At 45.9% G+C, this 16,693-nt stretch overlaps 1 protein-coding gene across 1 annotated transcript in view; it reads right to left on the bottom strand.

Moving 5' to 3' along the window:
• Positions 1-2,786: 2,786 nt before the first annotated feature.
• Positions 2,787-16,693, bottom strand: part of cwc27 (CWC27 spliceosome associated cyclophilin) — a 102,203-nt gene continuing 88,296 nt past the window's right edge. Inside the window, exon 14 of the mRNA XM_084325383.1 lies at positions 2,787-3,395. Within this exon, the coding sequence (XP_084181509.1) occupies positions 3,230-3,395 (166 nt within the window). The 3' untranslated portion in view covers positions 2,787-3,229. The remainder of the gene's footprint in view (positions 3,396-16,693) is intronic.

Genomic DNA, 16,693 nt, shown 5'->3' with positions numbered 1-16,693 from the left:
TCTCTCTCTCTCTCTCTCTGGCTCACCGCAGCTATGCGGACCCTGCGTCAGCCTGGCGAGTGCGGCTGTGGCGGAGCGACGGGGTGAGCCTGGCTCCTATCCGGACCCGTTTAACTGACACGGGCTTGGAGCGGCCACGCGGCCGGACAGGACGCTGTTCAGACTGAATCACCCGCTTAACACATTGAGTGCTAACGATGAATGACAATCTATCGCGTGTGTGCCACCACTCTATTCTATCAATTGGAGGACGAGCACATTTGCGAACGCTTAAACTATATCTTAAATTAAGACTATGGGTCTAATACACCCGTCGCTTATCAATGACTTGCTTGCAGTCAACATGTACGAAACGGATTGTTTTTTCATCAGTACATTTCCATTTTATACCGTTTTGAATATGAGTATAGTTTTGGAGATTTATAGAAAGAAAAAGAAAAAAGATTCCGCAGGAATAGCCCTTTACTGGAATACACAGAACACGTTGTCATTTTCCGGCTGATTTATGAATCGTTTTCAAATAAACGCTAGATTATCGATAGTATATGTGTACTTATGCACGCTAGAGAAGCGGGCTGAAAAATCGATTATCTATGCCGTGCCTGGCGCTAACGTTACGCACACACTGTACACACACAGGAGACACGTTGTGATCGCTGTGAAAAAAACATCTGATTACCCCAATACTGGTAAAATAAAGTCCTTACTTCTGATCAGATGTTCTGCAAAAAGATTAATCCAATTCCTGATCGCCATTCCAAATATCGATTGCGTTTATTGATCCAACGTTATACTCCGAAACACATAATCGAGGCTTCTTCCAGTGCCCTGATAACGTGAGGCTGGATGGATGAAAAATGTATGGATATCGCTAATAAAAGAAATAACGATTAAATAACAAGATTTCTCGTTATTGGCACACAACGCATGGCGGCCAACAATGAGATTTCTCGTCGTTGGCACCCAATGTGTTAATGTCCCTTTAACCCTTTCACTGCCACACTACAGAATGTTAACCCTTTCACTACCACCACAGAAGGTTAACCCTTTCACTAACACACTACAGATGGTTAACCGTCTGTAGTGTGGTAGTGAAAGGTTAACCGTCTGTAGTGTGGTAGTGAAAGGGTTAACCTTCTGTAGTGTGGCAGTGAAAGGGTTAACCTTCTGTGTAGTGTGGTTGTGAAAGGGTTAACCCTTTGTCGCGTGGCAGTGAAAGGGTTAAACTTCTGTATTGTCGCAGTGAAAGGGTTAACCATTTGGTAGTGGCAGTGAAAGGGTTAAGACCATTCTGCTCAACTCGTCTTTGGAGAAGGTATTTTTTTTCTTCTTCATGTGCAGTTATAGTGTGAGGTGGCTGGGCTCGGTTTGATCAGGAGGGCTGAACTTCTGACACTCTTGTTGCACTGCTGGCCAGTATGACTTACTACCACAGCATCTTCATACCTGTATCACTGTACATGTTAATACTACAACTCTGTACTGTACATACATCTGATTAGCACTACCGTCACCGTCACACGCCCACCCGTCGCCTTAGGTCTGCTGATGCCAACCTCCTAACACCTCCCACGACCAATCTCCGGACCTGGGGCGGCAGGGCCTTTGCTGCTGCTGCCCCCTCCCTCTGGAATGCCCTCCCCAGCCATATCCGTGATGCAAACACCCTGGCATCTTTTAAATCAGCCCTCAAAACCCACCTTTTCAATCTTGCTTTTGACCTCTAATTCTGTCGGTTTTATTTTATTTTGTCATGTATTATTTTTGTTCTGTTTTTGTTTTGCCATAGTTTTGTTTCTTCTACCCATGTAAAGCGTCTTTGAGCATCTGGAAAAGCGCTATATAAAATAGATGTATTATTAATTATTATTACTATTACTCAGTAGTACTAGTTTATATATTGTATACCCAGTTTACTCACCTGTACATTGTATATTACTATTGCACTTGCACTCTGGTTGGACGTATTTTTGTTGTACTGTATTTGTGCCGCATGATGACAATACATTCGAATCTAATCTAATCTAATCTAGTCTAATCTCTTCCACTCTGATGCTGCTCTCCACTCCAGATCCCCGTAGCAGATTTAAAACACTTGATGTCTTTTTCCTTCTACAACAAGCAGAGATAAATGCAGTTTATGCAGAACTCGAGAACTATTAGGAACGTCTGACCACTAAGTGTGTCTGACTCTTAACCACCAAAACCTGCACAGACTACAACGTATGACGTATATCGTGCCAGTTATGGTACCTAGTGTATACTGCACCTTGTGTATACTGTTTACTTTTACTCTTACTCGTAGTATACATTCAGATTAAATTGTTTTATTGCAACGTATAATATAACCGATAGGACATACAGACCCTTATCTGCACCTTTGTTTACACGGTTTATTTTGTATCGTATTTTTATATTCAGAGTTAATTATATTGCCTATATTTATGTCTTTCTAGTATTACCCTGCCCATACCTGTACCTCCCCTCCCCCCTCCTGCTATGATGCCCCAAATTCACCCAAGGGGATCAATATAAGAGGAATCTCTTATTTTATCTTATGACTAATCACTACAGTTGTTAGTGGTGCTACTCGTTGGGTAAAGCGGGTCTTACATAATATAGTCTTTCGTGCACCACGGACGACGCTAATTTACTTTGCCCTTTAACCGGGCGATTCTAAGTGCGCAGCCAACCTAATTGACTTTGTATAGTATACCGTACAAGCAAGACACAGGCTACCGAATCTACGAATGGAGGGGGGAGAAAAAAGAAACGATTTGAGCGACTATCTGCTTTTATTCACAGAAAAAGAAGACCAAAAACAAGTAATTATACATTTCATTATGCAAAAAACACAAACAATAATCACAACCATATAACCGTGTTATATTAGTTAATAACCGCGCTAATATTAGCTAATAAGAGAATGAGAAACAGCTGAGCGCCGCGTCAGAAGGAGCCTCTTCCCGCGGACGTTCCGGGGGCGACGCTCCGCAGGTCGGCTCCCTCGGGTCCAGACGCTCTCCTCTCCAGAGGCCGGCCGGCGAGGCTGGTCACCCCCCGCATTCCAGAGCCGCCGCGGTCCACGAGGTCGGACGGGGAGATGTCTGGTTTTGAAGTCGGCGGGGGAGAGAGAGAGAGAGAGAGACGGCCTGGCTCTCTCCCGCGGACACATGGCCGGCCGGCCGTGACCTCACCTTTGACCTCCCCCGCCCCCCCCCCCGTGACCTCACCTCTTGGCCTTCTTCTCCTGCATGATCTTCTTGCTCTCCTCTCTCCTCCGCTTGTTGACGGGGTTGCGCGGGTCGTGGATCTCGAACGTGTCCTCGTCCGGCACGGCGGCGTCCTTCACTTTTCTGCTGCTTTGCTCGTCAAACTGCAGAACGTGGGCCATCCTAAATCAGACGGGAGAGACGGGAGAGCGAGTTCAAAGGACGGCGATGGAACAGAACTCCCGGCGCCGGTAAATCACAGCAGAGTTATTACTTACAGGCAACCTTGACTGGACTCTTTGCTGTGACAATCACATTTTCAATATATTTTTTTGCGTAAGTAAAAAAAAAAAAACTAAAAACATACCAGAGGAGCAGGTTTATCATTCTGACTTCCTTGTGAATTTTCCGTTGACAACCACTTTCCTTTCATTTCAAACCTTTATTTCAACTCGCAAGACACTGAGGTTACCCTCATTCACGGCGACGCCGAGCTTACCAAACAACATATAGTTTATAAACTATTAAAAAAAATCAGCTAACAAGTCAACACACAGTGGTCAGAGATCATACTCTTGAATACAGCAAGAGAAGGAAGAACCGTGAGCTTCATGGCTCCTAAATCAGGACGCAATCAAAACTATTGATAATATTGAAAGATTCGACAACAAGACGAGGCAAACAAAATGCAGGTTTACTCTGTTCAGAGCAAACTCAGGGGACCTTAAGGACCAGCCAGTCACATTAGAACGGCTTCCATAGGTACCAAAATGCCATTCCCATAATGATGTACTGTAGTATAAGGAGGTAGCTTACCAATAAGGGCCTTAAAAATGAACACATACCAGTCTCCGTCAGAGAGGACCAACCAACCTTCTCACAAAGGTCACAGTGGTGAGTGTCATGTCTAGCACTAGTGATGCATCTGAGGGCAGAGTGACAGACCAAGTGCAAGGATTTAAGGGCCGCAGCATGTCTATAAATTACATCACCATCAGTACAAGACCGTACAAGAAAACTGCTTCTTACCTTCAACAGAAAGATATTAGACCTACATTTTGCACCTCAACGTCTACAGTATAAAGGAATAAAGCACTTCAACGTCTACGGTATAAAGGAATAAAGCGATTCAACGTCTACAGTATAAAGGAATAAAGCGATTCAACCTCTACAGTATAAAGGAATAAAGCGATTCAACGTCTACAGTAAAAAGGAATAAAGCGATTCAACGTCTACAGTATAAAGGAATAAAGCGATTCAACGTCTCCAGTATAAAGGAATAAAGCGATTCAACGTCTCCAGTATAAAGGAATAAAGCGATTCAACGTCTACAGTATAAAGGAATAAAGCGATTCAATGTCTACAGTGTAAAGGAATAAAGCGATTCAACGTCTACAGTATAAAGGAATAAAGCGATTCAATGTCTACAGTGTAAAGGAATAAAGTGATTCAACGTCTACAGTATAAAGGAATAAAGCACTTCAATGTCTACAGTATAAAGGAATAAAGTGATTCAACGTCTACAGTATAAAGGAATAAAGCGATTCAACGTCTACAGTATAAAGGAATAAAGTACTTCAACGTCTCCAGTATAAAGGAATAAAGCGATTCAACGTCTCCAGTATAAAGGAATAAAGCGATTCAATGTCTACAGTGTAAAGGAATAAAGCGATTCAACGTCTACAGTATAAAGGAATAAAGCACTTCAACGTCTCCAGTATAAAGGAATAAAGTGATTCAACGTCTACAGTATAAAGGAATAAAGTGATTCAACGTCTACAGTATAAAGGAATAAAGTGATTCAACGTCCTCAGTATAAAGGAATAAAGCGATTCAACGTCTACAGTATAAAGGAATAAAGCGATTCAACGTCTACAGTATAAAGGAATAAAGTACTTCAACGTCTACAGTATAAAGGAATAAAGTGATTCAACGTCTCCAGTATAAAGGAATAAAGTGATTCAACGTCTCCAGTATAAAGGAATAAAGTGATTCAACGTCTCCAGTATAAAGGAATAAAACACTTCAACGTCTCCAGTATAAAGGAATAAAGCACTTCAACGTCTACAGTATAAAGGAATAAAATGTGAATCACGATTTTTCGCTCCAAGAATTGAGATCACGATTCTCTCACACGATTCTTATTTTTCGTCATCATTTAAAAAAGTTAAGTAGAAAGTAATTTTTTTTTAAAAAGATTAAAAAATTGTATATGTGAACTATCTTATGAATGGCCTTTTTCAGTGTTTAGCATTGTTTCCTAGCTATGTGGACTTATATTAATAGGATCTATGTCTCTAATTCTCATATTGGCGCATTCTTCCAATTCTCCTCTCACAATATTCACCCTCACTGAACTGAGTCATCTGAAAATGTCAGATGTCAGAGATTTCTCAGCTGCATAATAATGTGGCAGTTGGCACCAGGCCACACAGTGGTTGGAGCCCAGCCTCAAAAAACTTACAGAGGTGTTCCATAGATTTCACAGGAATTGTGTAAAAGTGCACAAATAGTGAAAGAAATAGTAAAATAGTTCCCCTTTAATGTAAAAAGACTTAAAAAAATCGTCATAATTTAGAAAATTAGATTGCATAGGTCTATGAATCGAGATCGCGATTTATTTTCGATTAATTGTGCAGCCCTAGAATAAAGCACTTCGACGTCTACAGTATAAAGGAATAAAGCACTTGAACATCTACGGTATAAAGGAATAAAAGATGCCCTCTTTTATTCCACCAGGTGAAAGCGTGGACTCGACTGGCGAGAGGGGGGCGTGTGGCGATGCGACGGTGTGTCCAGCTCCCTCTCTCCCGTCCTCCTGACCTCTTGCTTTCTATTAGAGGCCGAGACGAGAGTGAGACCAAACACCTCCAGACCAGAGAGCAACCCAATATGGAGAAGTTAGCTAAACAGCAGCTGGGGGAACAGCAGGTGATGAGGAACACATTGGGCTCCGAGGAGAGAAAACAGAAGAATAGGTAGAAGACCAGATGGACATAATCTTGAAATCCGCAGGATTCTTCACGGTCCACCAGATTTTCGGAGGGAATATGCGACAAACGGAGCGTTCCGGATAGCGTATCCAATATCGCTGCCGCGGCTGGTGGAATGGCACTTTAGAAGATGCCGTTTGTACCATTTGAAGCATCGAGTGAAGTTACCTCTGAACTTTTATTGTGAATTAAAAAGGTTATCAACAAATGAATCCTCTCTGTAGAAGAAAAAACGCCTCTCATCATAGAATACCGCTTTTCAGACACCCTAGGCTGTTACTCATACTGTACGAACTTTGAACTCTGTTGCCTATACTCTATAATTTAGACTAACCTACTGCTTTCACTGTCTACAACTGCCCTACATTGTAATCATCATAATGATCACAACTACCTACCTCGTACTATAGTCTATCTGAATATACCTGCATATAATCCTTCTATATACCTACTTATACACCTGCAGATAACCCTTATAACTCTGTATGATAACATGTACAATAATATTGTATATATAAATATTTATTTATTCTTACCGTATATATATATATATATATATATATATATATATATATATATATATATATATATACATCTGTCTGTACATACCTGCATATAATCCCTTTTTTTCTGTAGATACTATATCTGTACATATCCCTTAGCTACTTACTATCACAGTGTCTTATATTCCCTGTATCACTGTACATATTAATACTACAACTCTACATACATGTGATTATCACTACACTCAGTAGTACTAATTTATATATTTTAGTTTAACCACCTGTACATTGTACTTTACCGTTACATTTGCACTCTGATTAGATGCCAAACTTTTTTGTTGTACTGTACTTGTGCTGTATAATGAATACATTTTAGTCTAATCTAATCTAATGTAATCAAAATCAAGTATCTTAAAACTCATGAATCTCCGTTACATAAGAACCTAGGTGGATAATCTCGCCACTTGATTAATTGTTCTTCTAGAGAAAATGACCAGCAGGTCTAACAACGTCAGACAACATCCCTGAACAGACTTCAAGCGGAGGAGACGGCGTCTTCCCAAAAAAAACGAGGACAGGCTAATGGCCCGTGTCCGTCAAGCGCTTCCCGGGACATGAGCAGGTTCGACTATCAAATGTCTCTCTGCCTTTAATTGCCCTAATTCGCTTAATACACCTTGACTGAAAAACAACGATGAGGAGTGTGATCCGGGAGCCTGCGAGCGAGGCAGCGCTATGGATCTGACTCTTGACTCCGGGAGAGAGAGGGATGGGGGAGAACCTGCGTGCCGTACAGCCGGGAGTGACAGCGGAGGCGAGACTTCAAGAGGCGGGGTTAAGCGGGTCACCGTTGTCCATCAAGTGGACGGATCTGCGGCCCCGGCGCAGTGGTCAAGGTAACACATGCGTTACAGAGTGACAAGCCACACCTGCTCCCGGGGTTCTGATGCTCGGCGAGGCGCTCCCCGAGAGAGAGGTCACGCAAAAACAAACCAAGGAGGATTAAAAACAAGCACGGTGCTGTCACAGGAGAGAGAGGGGGGGGGGGCAGAGAGAGGGGGGAGAGAGAGAGGGAGGGGGTGAGGGGACAGCGGGAGGGGGGGGAGAGAGGGACAGAGAGAGGGGGGAGAGAGAGAGGGAGGGGGGGGGCAGAGAGAGAGAGGGGGGAGAGAGAGAGAGAGAGATGGGGAGAGGGACAGAGAGAGGGGGGAGAGAGAGAGGGGGGGAGAGAGAGAGAGAGGGGGACACAGAGAGAGAGAGAGGGGGGAGAGAGAGAGAGAGGGGGGGGACATAGAGAGGGGGGAGAGAGAGAGAGGGGGGGAGGGACAGAGAGGGAGGGAGAGAGGGACAGAGAGGGGGGGAGAGAGGGACAGAGAGGGGGGGAGAGAGGGGAGAGAGAGAGAGAGTGAGAGGGAAAGAGAGGGAGAGAGAGGGAGGGAGAGAGAGAGGCAGAGAGATAGGGGGAGGGACAGAGAGGGAGAGAGAGGGAGGGAGAGACAGAAGACAGAGAGAAGGACAGAGAGGGGGGGAGAGAGGGAGAGTGAGAGGGAGAGAGAGGGAGAGAGAGACAGAGAGAGTGAGAGGGAAAGAGGGAGGGAGAGAGAGAGAGGGGGGAGAGAGAGAGATGGGGAGAGACAGAGAGAGAGGGAGAGAGAGAGGGGGGAGAGGGAGGGAGAGGTAGAGAGAAGGGGAGAGATAGAGAGGGAGATAGATAGAGATAGAGAGAAGGAGAGAGAGAGAGAGAGAGAGAGAGAGAGAGAGGGGTCAAGCAAAAACAAACCAAGGAAAATTAAAACGAGCGCGGTGCGTCTGATCACAGGCTCTGCCCCGAGACGCTGGGGTCTCCTCTGGGGTCTCCTCTGGGGTCTCCGCCTCATGCCCCGACTGCGCACCGCGAGGGGAACGTGAACGTGGGTTCGCTTATTAATATTTGGGTTGATTGATTGTGGTCTTTTTGTGGATCCCCGAAATTCCCAGCTGTCAACGGCGTGCAACAAACACCCGAGTCCATTTTGGGTTTTTACTGCTCCCTGGAGAGATGGTCTGGTTCTGTTGAGGAAGACTTGCTAAATGTGCAACAAACGCGGCCAGACTCAAGGATCTGCTCTTATCGGCAACAGAAATCACTTTTAAACGTGTCCTTGTATGAACAGGCTTTCAAGTGTTTACCCAGAGTGTAGATGGTGTCTGTGTGTGTGTGATTACGAGTATAAGTGTGTGTGTGTGTGTGTGTCTGTGTGTGTCCACGAGTGTGTTTGTCTCTGCTGTCTGGTGTGTACAGCATGTGGTATGAGTCTGTCTGCCCCCTTACTAAAGCTGTGTGCACAGGCCGAGCATGTGTAAGTATGTATGTGTGTGTGTGTGTGTGTGTGTGTGTGTGTGTGTGTGTGTGTGTGTGTGTGTGTGTGTGTGTGTCATGGTCTGTGCACATGTGTGTGCATGTGTGTGTGCGTGCCTCTGTGTGTGTATATGTGTGTGTCATGGTCTGTGCACATGCGTGTGCGTGCCTCTGTGCCTCTGTGTGTGTGTGCCTCTGTGTGTGCGTGCCTCTGTGTGTGTATATGTGTGTGTCATGGTCTGTGCACATGCGTGTGCGTGCCTCTGTGCCTCTGTGTGTGTGTGCCTCTGTGCCTCTGTGTGTGTGTGCCTCTGTGCCTGTGTGTGTGTGCCTGTGTGTGTCTCTGTGCCTGTGTGTGTGTGCCTGTGTGTGTCTCTGTGCCTGTGTGTGTGTGTGTGCCTCTGTGTGTGTGTGCCTCTGTGCCTGTGTGTGTGTGTGCCTCTGTGTGTGTGTGCCTCTGTGCCTGTGTGTGTGTGTGCCTCTGTGTGTGTGCCTCTGTGCCTGTGTGTGCCTGTGTGTGTCTCTGTGCCTGTGTGTGTGTGCCTCTGTGTGTGTGTGCCTCTGTGCCTGTGTGTGTGTGCCTCTGTGCCTGTGTGTGTGTGTGCCTCTGTGCCTGTGTGTGTGTGTGTGCCTCTGTGCCTGTGTGTGTGCCTCTGTGCCTGTGTGTGTGTGCGTGCCTCTGTGTGTGTGTGTGTGTGCGCGCCCTGTGTTCAGCTGAAGCGGGCAGGGAGTTGTGACAGCTCATCTAGGATGTCATGGCTAGACTCTGGCAGAGACCTGGAGGAGTCCTGCCGTGCGAAGCGGCCGCTGCTGATAATTTGTCTAGCAGTCTCGGTGATGACAGCCGCCCCGTCGGCCACAGCGCCCAGAGTTACAGCCTGAGACGCTTCCTCGCTCTCTGAGGCTCCGCGCCGCTTATCAAAACCATCCTCTCCTCGCTGCCATGATGCAAGGAGGCTGCAGGAGGAGACTGTCCTCCGGTTATTATTCTTGTGTTTTTTTTGTTTTTTGGAGAGAGAGAGAGAGAGAGAGAGAGAGAGAGAGAGAGAGAGAGAGAGAGAGAGTAGAGAGAGAGAGAGAGGGTAGAGAGAGGGAGAGAGAAAGAGGGAGAGAAATAGAGAGAGAGGGGAGAGAGAGGGAAAGAGAGAGGGTAGAGAAAGAGAGAGAGAGAGGGTAGAGAGAGAGAGGGTAGAGAGAGGGAGAGAGGGGGAGAGAAAAAAGAGGGAGAGAAATAGAGAGAGGGGAGAGAGAGGGAGAGAGTAGAGAAAGAGAGAGAGGGTAGAGAGAGGGGTAGAGAGGGAGAGGGAGAGAAATAGAGAGAGGGAGAGAGAGGGGGGGGGTAAGGTGGGCAGTGGGGGCTCTCAGCAGTAGAGACTATGGGCTAGATCCACAAAGAATGGATTGCACGGAGCAAGTTGCACCCTTACTTACAATTCATTATGAATTGAAAATGGGGGACCCTGATGTAAACAAGATGAAAGTCTTTCTCTGGTCTGCATCCCCTTAACAATTGTGTGTATTGAGCCGTACTGTATTGTACCCATTCTGCAATCTGTTAATAACATTTTCATTGAATCAATCAATCTGCACGGTGAATCCATTCTTTGTGGATCTAGCCCACAGTATTTCTCAGTGGAGCTGAATCCTCTCCGTAGCTCATGGTACAAAGTAAATTAACTGTTTTAATTTTTTTTATTAACCTTTATTTTACCAGGTAGTCACTTGAGATCAAATATCTCTTTTTCGAGCAAGACCCACAGATTGTGATTCCCCCTCCTCCCACAGATTGTGACTCCCCCTCCTCCCACAGATTGTGACTCCCCCTCCTCCCACAGATTGTGACTCTCCCTCCTCCCACAGATTGTGACTCCCCCTCCTCCCACAGATTGTGACTCCCCCTCCTCCCACAGATTGTGACTCCCCCTCCGCCGCACAGATTGTGACTCCCCCTCCTCCCACAGATTGTGACTCCCCCTCCTCCCACAGATTGTGACTCCCCCTCCTCCCACAGATTGTGACTCCCCCTCCTCCCACAGATTGTGACTCCCCCTCCTCCCACAGATTGTGACTCCCCCTCCGCCGCACAGATTGTGACTCCCCCTCCTCCCACAGATTGTGACTCCCCCTCCTCCCACAGATTGTGACTCCCCCTCCTCCCACAGATTGTGACTCCCCCTCCTCCCACAGAGGTGCTAATGGTTCAGTCAGAAGTGACCGCAGCCCTTAAGAGTTAAATGATAATGACCTCTTCAATTGTCTATGTTAACGCCATTATCTACGTGGATTCATTTGGGTTTTTAACATTAATAGTTAATGATCTAAAGGGCATTGTTATTATATATTAATTAATTATCTAAAGGGCATTGTTATTATATATTAATTAATGAGGTAAAGGTATTGTTATTATATATTAATTAATGAGGTAAAGGGCATTGTTATTATATATTAATTAATTATCTAAAGGGCATTGTTATTATATATTAATTAATGAGGTAAAGGTATTGTTATTATATATTAATTAATGAGGTAAAGGGCATTATTATATATTAATTAATGAGGTATATATTAATGAATGAGGTAAAGGGCATTGCTATTATATATTAATGAATGAGGTAAAGGGCATTGTTATTATATATTAATTAATGAGGTAAAGGGCATTGTTATTATATATTAATTAATGAGGTAAAGGGCATTGTTATTATATATTAATTACTTAATGAGGTAAAGGGCATTGTTATTATATATTAATTAATGAGGTAAAGGGCATTGTTATTATATATTAATTAATGAGGTAAAGGGCATTGTTATTATATATTAATTAATGAGGTAAAGGGCATTGTTATTATATATTAATGAATGAGGTAAAGGGCATTGTTATTATATATTAATGAATGAGGTAAAGGGCATTGTTATTATATATTAATTAATGAGGTAAAGGGCATTGTTATTATATATTAATGAATGAGGTAAAGGGCATTGTTATTATATATTAATTAATGAGGTAAAGGGCATTGTTATTATATATTAATTAATGAGGTAAAGGGCATTGTTATTATATATTAATTACTTAATGAGGTAAAGGGCATTGTTATTATATATTAATTAATGAGGTAAAGGGCATTGTTATTATATATTAATTAATGAGGTAAAGGGCATTGTTATTATATATTAATGAATGAGGTAAAGGGCATTGTTATTATATATTAATGAATGAGGTAAAGGGCATTGTTATTATATATTAATTAATGAGGTAAAGGGCATTGTTATTATATATTAATGAATGAGGTAAAGGGCATTGTTATTATATATTAATTAATGAGGTAAAGGGCATTGTTATTATATATTAATGAATGAGGTAAAGGGCATTGTTATTATATATTAATTAATGAGGTAAAGGGCATTGTTATTATATATTAATTAATGAGGTAAAGGGCATTGTTATTATATATTAATTGCTGATCCAGCCAGACCCTCCCTGTCTTTAGCCAATAAGAAACAGGCTTCTAACCATGGGAGAGTTTAACAGTCTGTTTCTAACACCATGATGTATCTGGAGAAAACATGTTTGTGTTGAAACTTGTGATTTCTTTTGCACCCTATTAAATATTTCTCTAAAGATGATCCGTGTATCCAGAACCTTCCTTCCTTTCTGTATGTGTGTGTTAGAGGGGGGAGAGAGAGAGAGGGGGAGGGGGAGGGAGAGAGAGAGAGGGCGAGAGAGGAGGAGAGGGAGAGAGAGAGAGGCCGAGAGAGAGAGAGAGAGAGAGAGAGAGAGAGAGAGAGAGAGAGAGAGAGAGAGAGAGAGAGAGAGAGAGAGAGAGAGAGAGAGAGAGAGAGAGAGGGGAAAGAGAGAGAGGGATAGAGAGAAGGAGAGAGGGATATAGAGAGAGCGAGAGAGAAAAGAGAGGAGGAGAGAGAGATAGAGAGAGAGGGGGGCGAGAGAGAGGGGAATATAGGGAGAGAGAGAGGGGGGGAGAGAGAGGGAAAGAAAAAGAGAGGAGAGAGAGAGGGGGAGAGAGAGATAGAGAGAGATGAAGAGGGGAAGATAGGGAGAGAGAGGGGGGGGGGGGAGAGAGAGAGAGGGAAAGAGAGACAGGGAGAGGGATAGAGGGAGAAAGGGAGAGAGAGAGAGCGGGAGAGAGCGAGAGTTAGTTTGTAGACACAGACACAGATGGAATAGTTTACAGTCTCCTGGCCCAGACTTGACTTCCAGCGTCTGACCTGTGTTGTAATCCACGTTCCCTACGCCAGGCTGCTGCTAGAGTGACCTGTTGTAATCCACGTTCCCTACGCCAGGCTGCTGCCAGAGTGACCTGTTGTAATCCACGTTCCCTACGCCAGGCTGCTGCTAGAGTGACCTGTTGTAATCCACGTTCCCTACGCCAGGCTGCTGCTAGAGTGACCTGTTGTAATCCACGTTCCCTACGCCAGGCTGCTGCTAGAGTGACCTGTTGTAATCCACGTTCCCTACACCAGGCTGCTGCTAGAGTGACCTGTTGTAATCCACGTTCCCTACGCCAGGCTGCTGCCAGAGTGACCTGTTGTAATCCACGTTCCCTACGCCAGGCTGCTGCTAGAGTGACCTGTTGTAATCCACGTTCCCTACACCAGGCTGCTGCTAGAGTGACCTGTTGTAATCCACGTTCCCTACGCCAGGCTGCTGCTAGAGTGACCTGTTGTAATCCACGTTCCCTACGCCAGGCTGCTGTTAGAGTGACCTGTTGTAATCCACGTTCCCTACGCCAGGCTGCTGCTAGAGTGACCTGTTGTAATCCACGTTCCCTACGCCAGGCTGCTGCTAGAGTGACCTGTTGTAATCCACGTTCCCTACGCCAGGCTGCTGCTAGAGTGACCTGTTGTAATCCACGTTCCCTACGCCAGGCTGCTGCCAGAGTGACCTGTTGTAATCCACGTTCCCTACGCCAGGCTGCTGCTAGAGTGACCTGTTGTAATCCACGTTCCCTACGCCAGGCTGCTGCCAGAGTGACCTGTTGTAATCCACGTTCCCTACGCCAGGCTGCTAGAGTGACCTGTTGTAATCCACGTTCCCTACGCCAGGCTGCTGCTAGAGTGACCTGTTGTAATCCACGTTCCCTACGCCAGGCTGCTGTTAGAGTGACCTGTTGTAATCCACGTTCCCTACGCCAGGCTGCTGCTAGAGTGACCTGTTGTAATCCACGTTCCCTACGCCAGGCTGCTGCTAGAGTGACCTGTTGTAATCCACGTTCCCTACGCCAGGCTGCTGCTAGAGTGACCTGTTGTAATCCACGTTCCCTACGCCAGGCTGCTGTTAGAGTGACCTGTTGTAATCCACGTTCCCTACGCCAGGCTGCTGGAGTGACCTGTTGTAATCCACGTTCCCTACGCCAGGCTGCTAGAGTGACCTGTTGTAATCCACGTTCCCTACGCCAGGCTGCTGCTAGAGTGACCTGTTGTAATCCACGTTCCCTACGCCAGGCTGCTAGACTGACCTGTTGTAATTAGGCCTGCCGCGATAAGCAATAAATCGATTAATTGCCGCGATAATTAAAATGAATGCAATGATTTTGACGGGCGCGATTAATTGCTATTTGCGCGTTTGTTTTAATGAGGCGGAACCAGTGCCCCTTGTCAGTCACTCTCCGTGTGGGTTGGCCGCTGGCGTTACTACAGAGCACAGCACGGGAGCTCCGTGGGGCAGTAGCAACGCCACATATTTAGCTTACCTACATTTCTCAATAGTGTTGCTCCTTTTAACCAAGTAGCGTTATTTGTAGTGTAACGTTAGAATAACACAGAATAACGTTAATACAATTACATGCATCATTGTTTACAATGAACGGGTGGGGCTAGTCAAAGCACTGGAGACGGGGACAAGTTAAACATGAATTAATTTATTATAACGGGTCGTTTTCGAGTCGTGCTGCAGTGCCTACGCACCACAGCTATTCTATTATATACGGCTTTGACGCGTCCTCCTCATCGTTGATTGCCTGTAGTAGCTGCATCTAACGTTAGTAGCTAACGTTAAAACTAAAAAACACAACCAGACGAGACAAGTTGTCGGCTAGGATAATCGCAACAATACGTCCGGTCCGGTCGGTGGGCTTCAAAATAAAAGTCTTAAACCGGAAAAGACGGAGCGGTGGGCTTCAAAATAAAAGTTTTGGGAAATAAATTTCTCAAATTTTTTTTTAACCGGTCGCAATAATATCGCTTATCGCGATATTTTAGGGGGCAATTAATCGCCCAGCAAAATTTGTTATCGTGGCAGGCCTAGTTGTAATCCACGTTCCCTACGCCAGGCTGCTAGACTGACCTGTTGTAATCCACGTTCCCTACGCCAGGCTGCTGCTAGAGTGACCTGTTGTAATCCACGTTCCCTACGCCAGGCTGCTGCTAGAGTGACCTGTTGTAATCCACGTTCCCTACGCCAGGCTACCAGAGTGACCTGTTATAATCCACGTTCCCTACGCCAGGCTGCTGCCAGAGTGACCTGTTGTAATCCACGTTCCCTACGCCAGGCTGCTGTTAGAGTGACCTGTTGTAATCCACGTTCCCTACGCCAGGCTGCTGCTAGAGTGACCTGTTGTAATCCACGTTCCCTACGCCAGGCTGCTGCTAGAGTGACCTGTTGTAATCCACGTTCCCTACGCCAGGCTGCTGCTAGAGTGACCTGTTGTAATCCACGTTCCCTACGCCAGGCTGCTGCTAGAGTGACCTGTTGTAATCCACGTTCCCTACGCCAGGCTGCTGCCAGAGTGACCTGTTGTAATCCACGTTCCCTACGCCAGGCTGCTGCCAGAGTGACCTGTTGTAATCCACGTTCCCTACGCCAGGCTGCTGCTAGAGTGACCTGTTGTAATCCACGTTCCCTACGCCAGGCTGCTGCTAGAGTGACCTGTTGTAATCCACGTTCCCTACGCCAGGCTGCTGCTAGAGTGACCTGTTGTAATCCACGTTCCCTACGCCAGGCTGCTGCCAGAGTGACCTGTTGTAATCCACGTTCCCTACGCCAGGCTGCTGCTAGAGTGACCTGCTGTAATCCACGTTCCCTACGCCAGGCTGCTGCTAGAGTGACCTGTTGTAATCCACGTTCCCTACGCCAGGCTGCTGCTAGAGTGACCTGTTGTAATCCACGTTCCCTACGCCAGGCTGCTGCTAGAGTGACCTGTTGTAATCCACGTTCCCTACGCCAGGCTGCCAGAGTGACCTGTTGTAATCCACGTTCCCTACGCCAGGCTGCTGCCAGAGTGACCTGTTGTAATCCACGTTCCCTACACCAGGCTGCTGCTACAGTGACCTGTTGTAATCCACGTTCCCTACGCCAGGCTGCTGCTAGAGTGACCTGTTGTAATCCACGTTCCTACGCCAGGCTGTTAGAGTGACCTGTTGTAATCCACGTTCCCTACGCCAGGCTGCTGCTAGAGTGACCTGTTGTAATCCACGTTCCCTACGCCAGGCTGCTAGAGTGACCTGTTGTAATCCACGTTCCCTACGCCAGGCTGCCAGAGTGACCTGTTGTAATCCACGTTCCCTACGCCAGGCTGCTAGAGTGACCTGTTGTAATCCACGTTCCTACGCCAGGCTGCTGTTAGAGTGACCTGTTGTAATCCACGTTCCCTACGCCAGGCTGCTGCCAGAGTGACCTGTTGTAATCCACGTTCC

Source organism: Notolepis coatsorum (assembly GCF_963971535.1).
Source record: "Notolepis coatsorum genome assembly, chromosome: 11".
Taxonomy (NCBI): domain Eukaryota; kingdom Metazoa; phylum Chordata; class Actinopteri; order Aulopiformes; family Paralepididae; genus Notolepis; species Notolepis coatsorum.
This window is presented reverse-complemented; position numbering and strand designations above follow the sequence as displayed.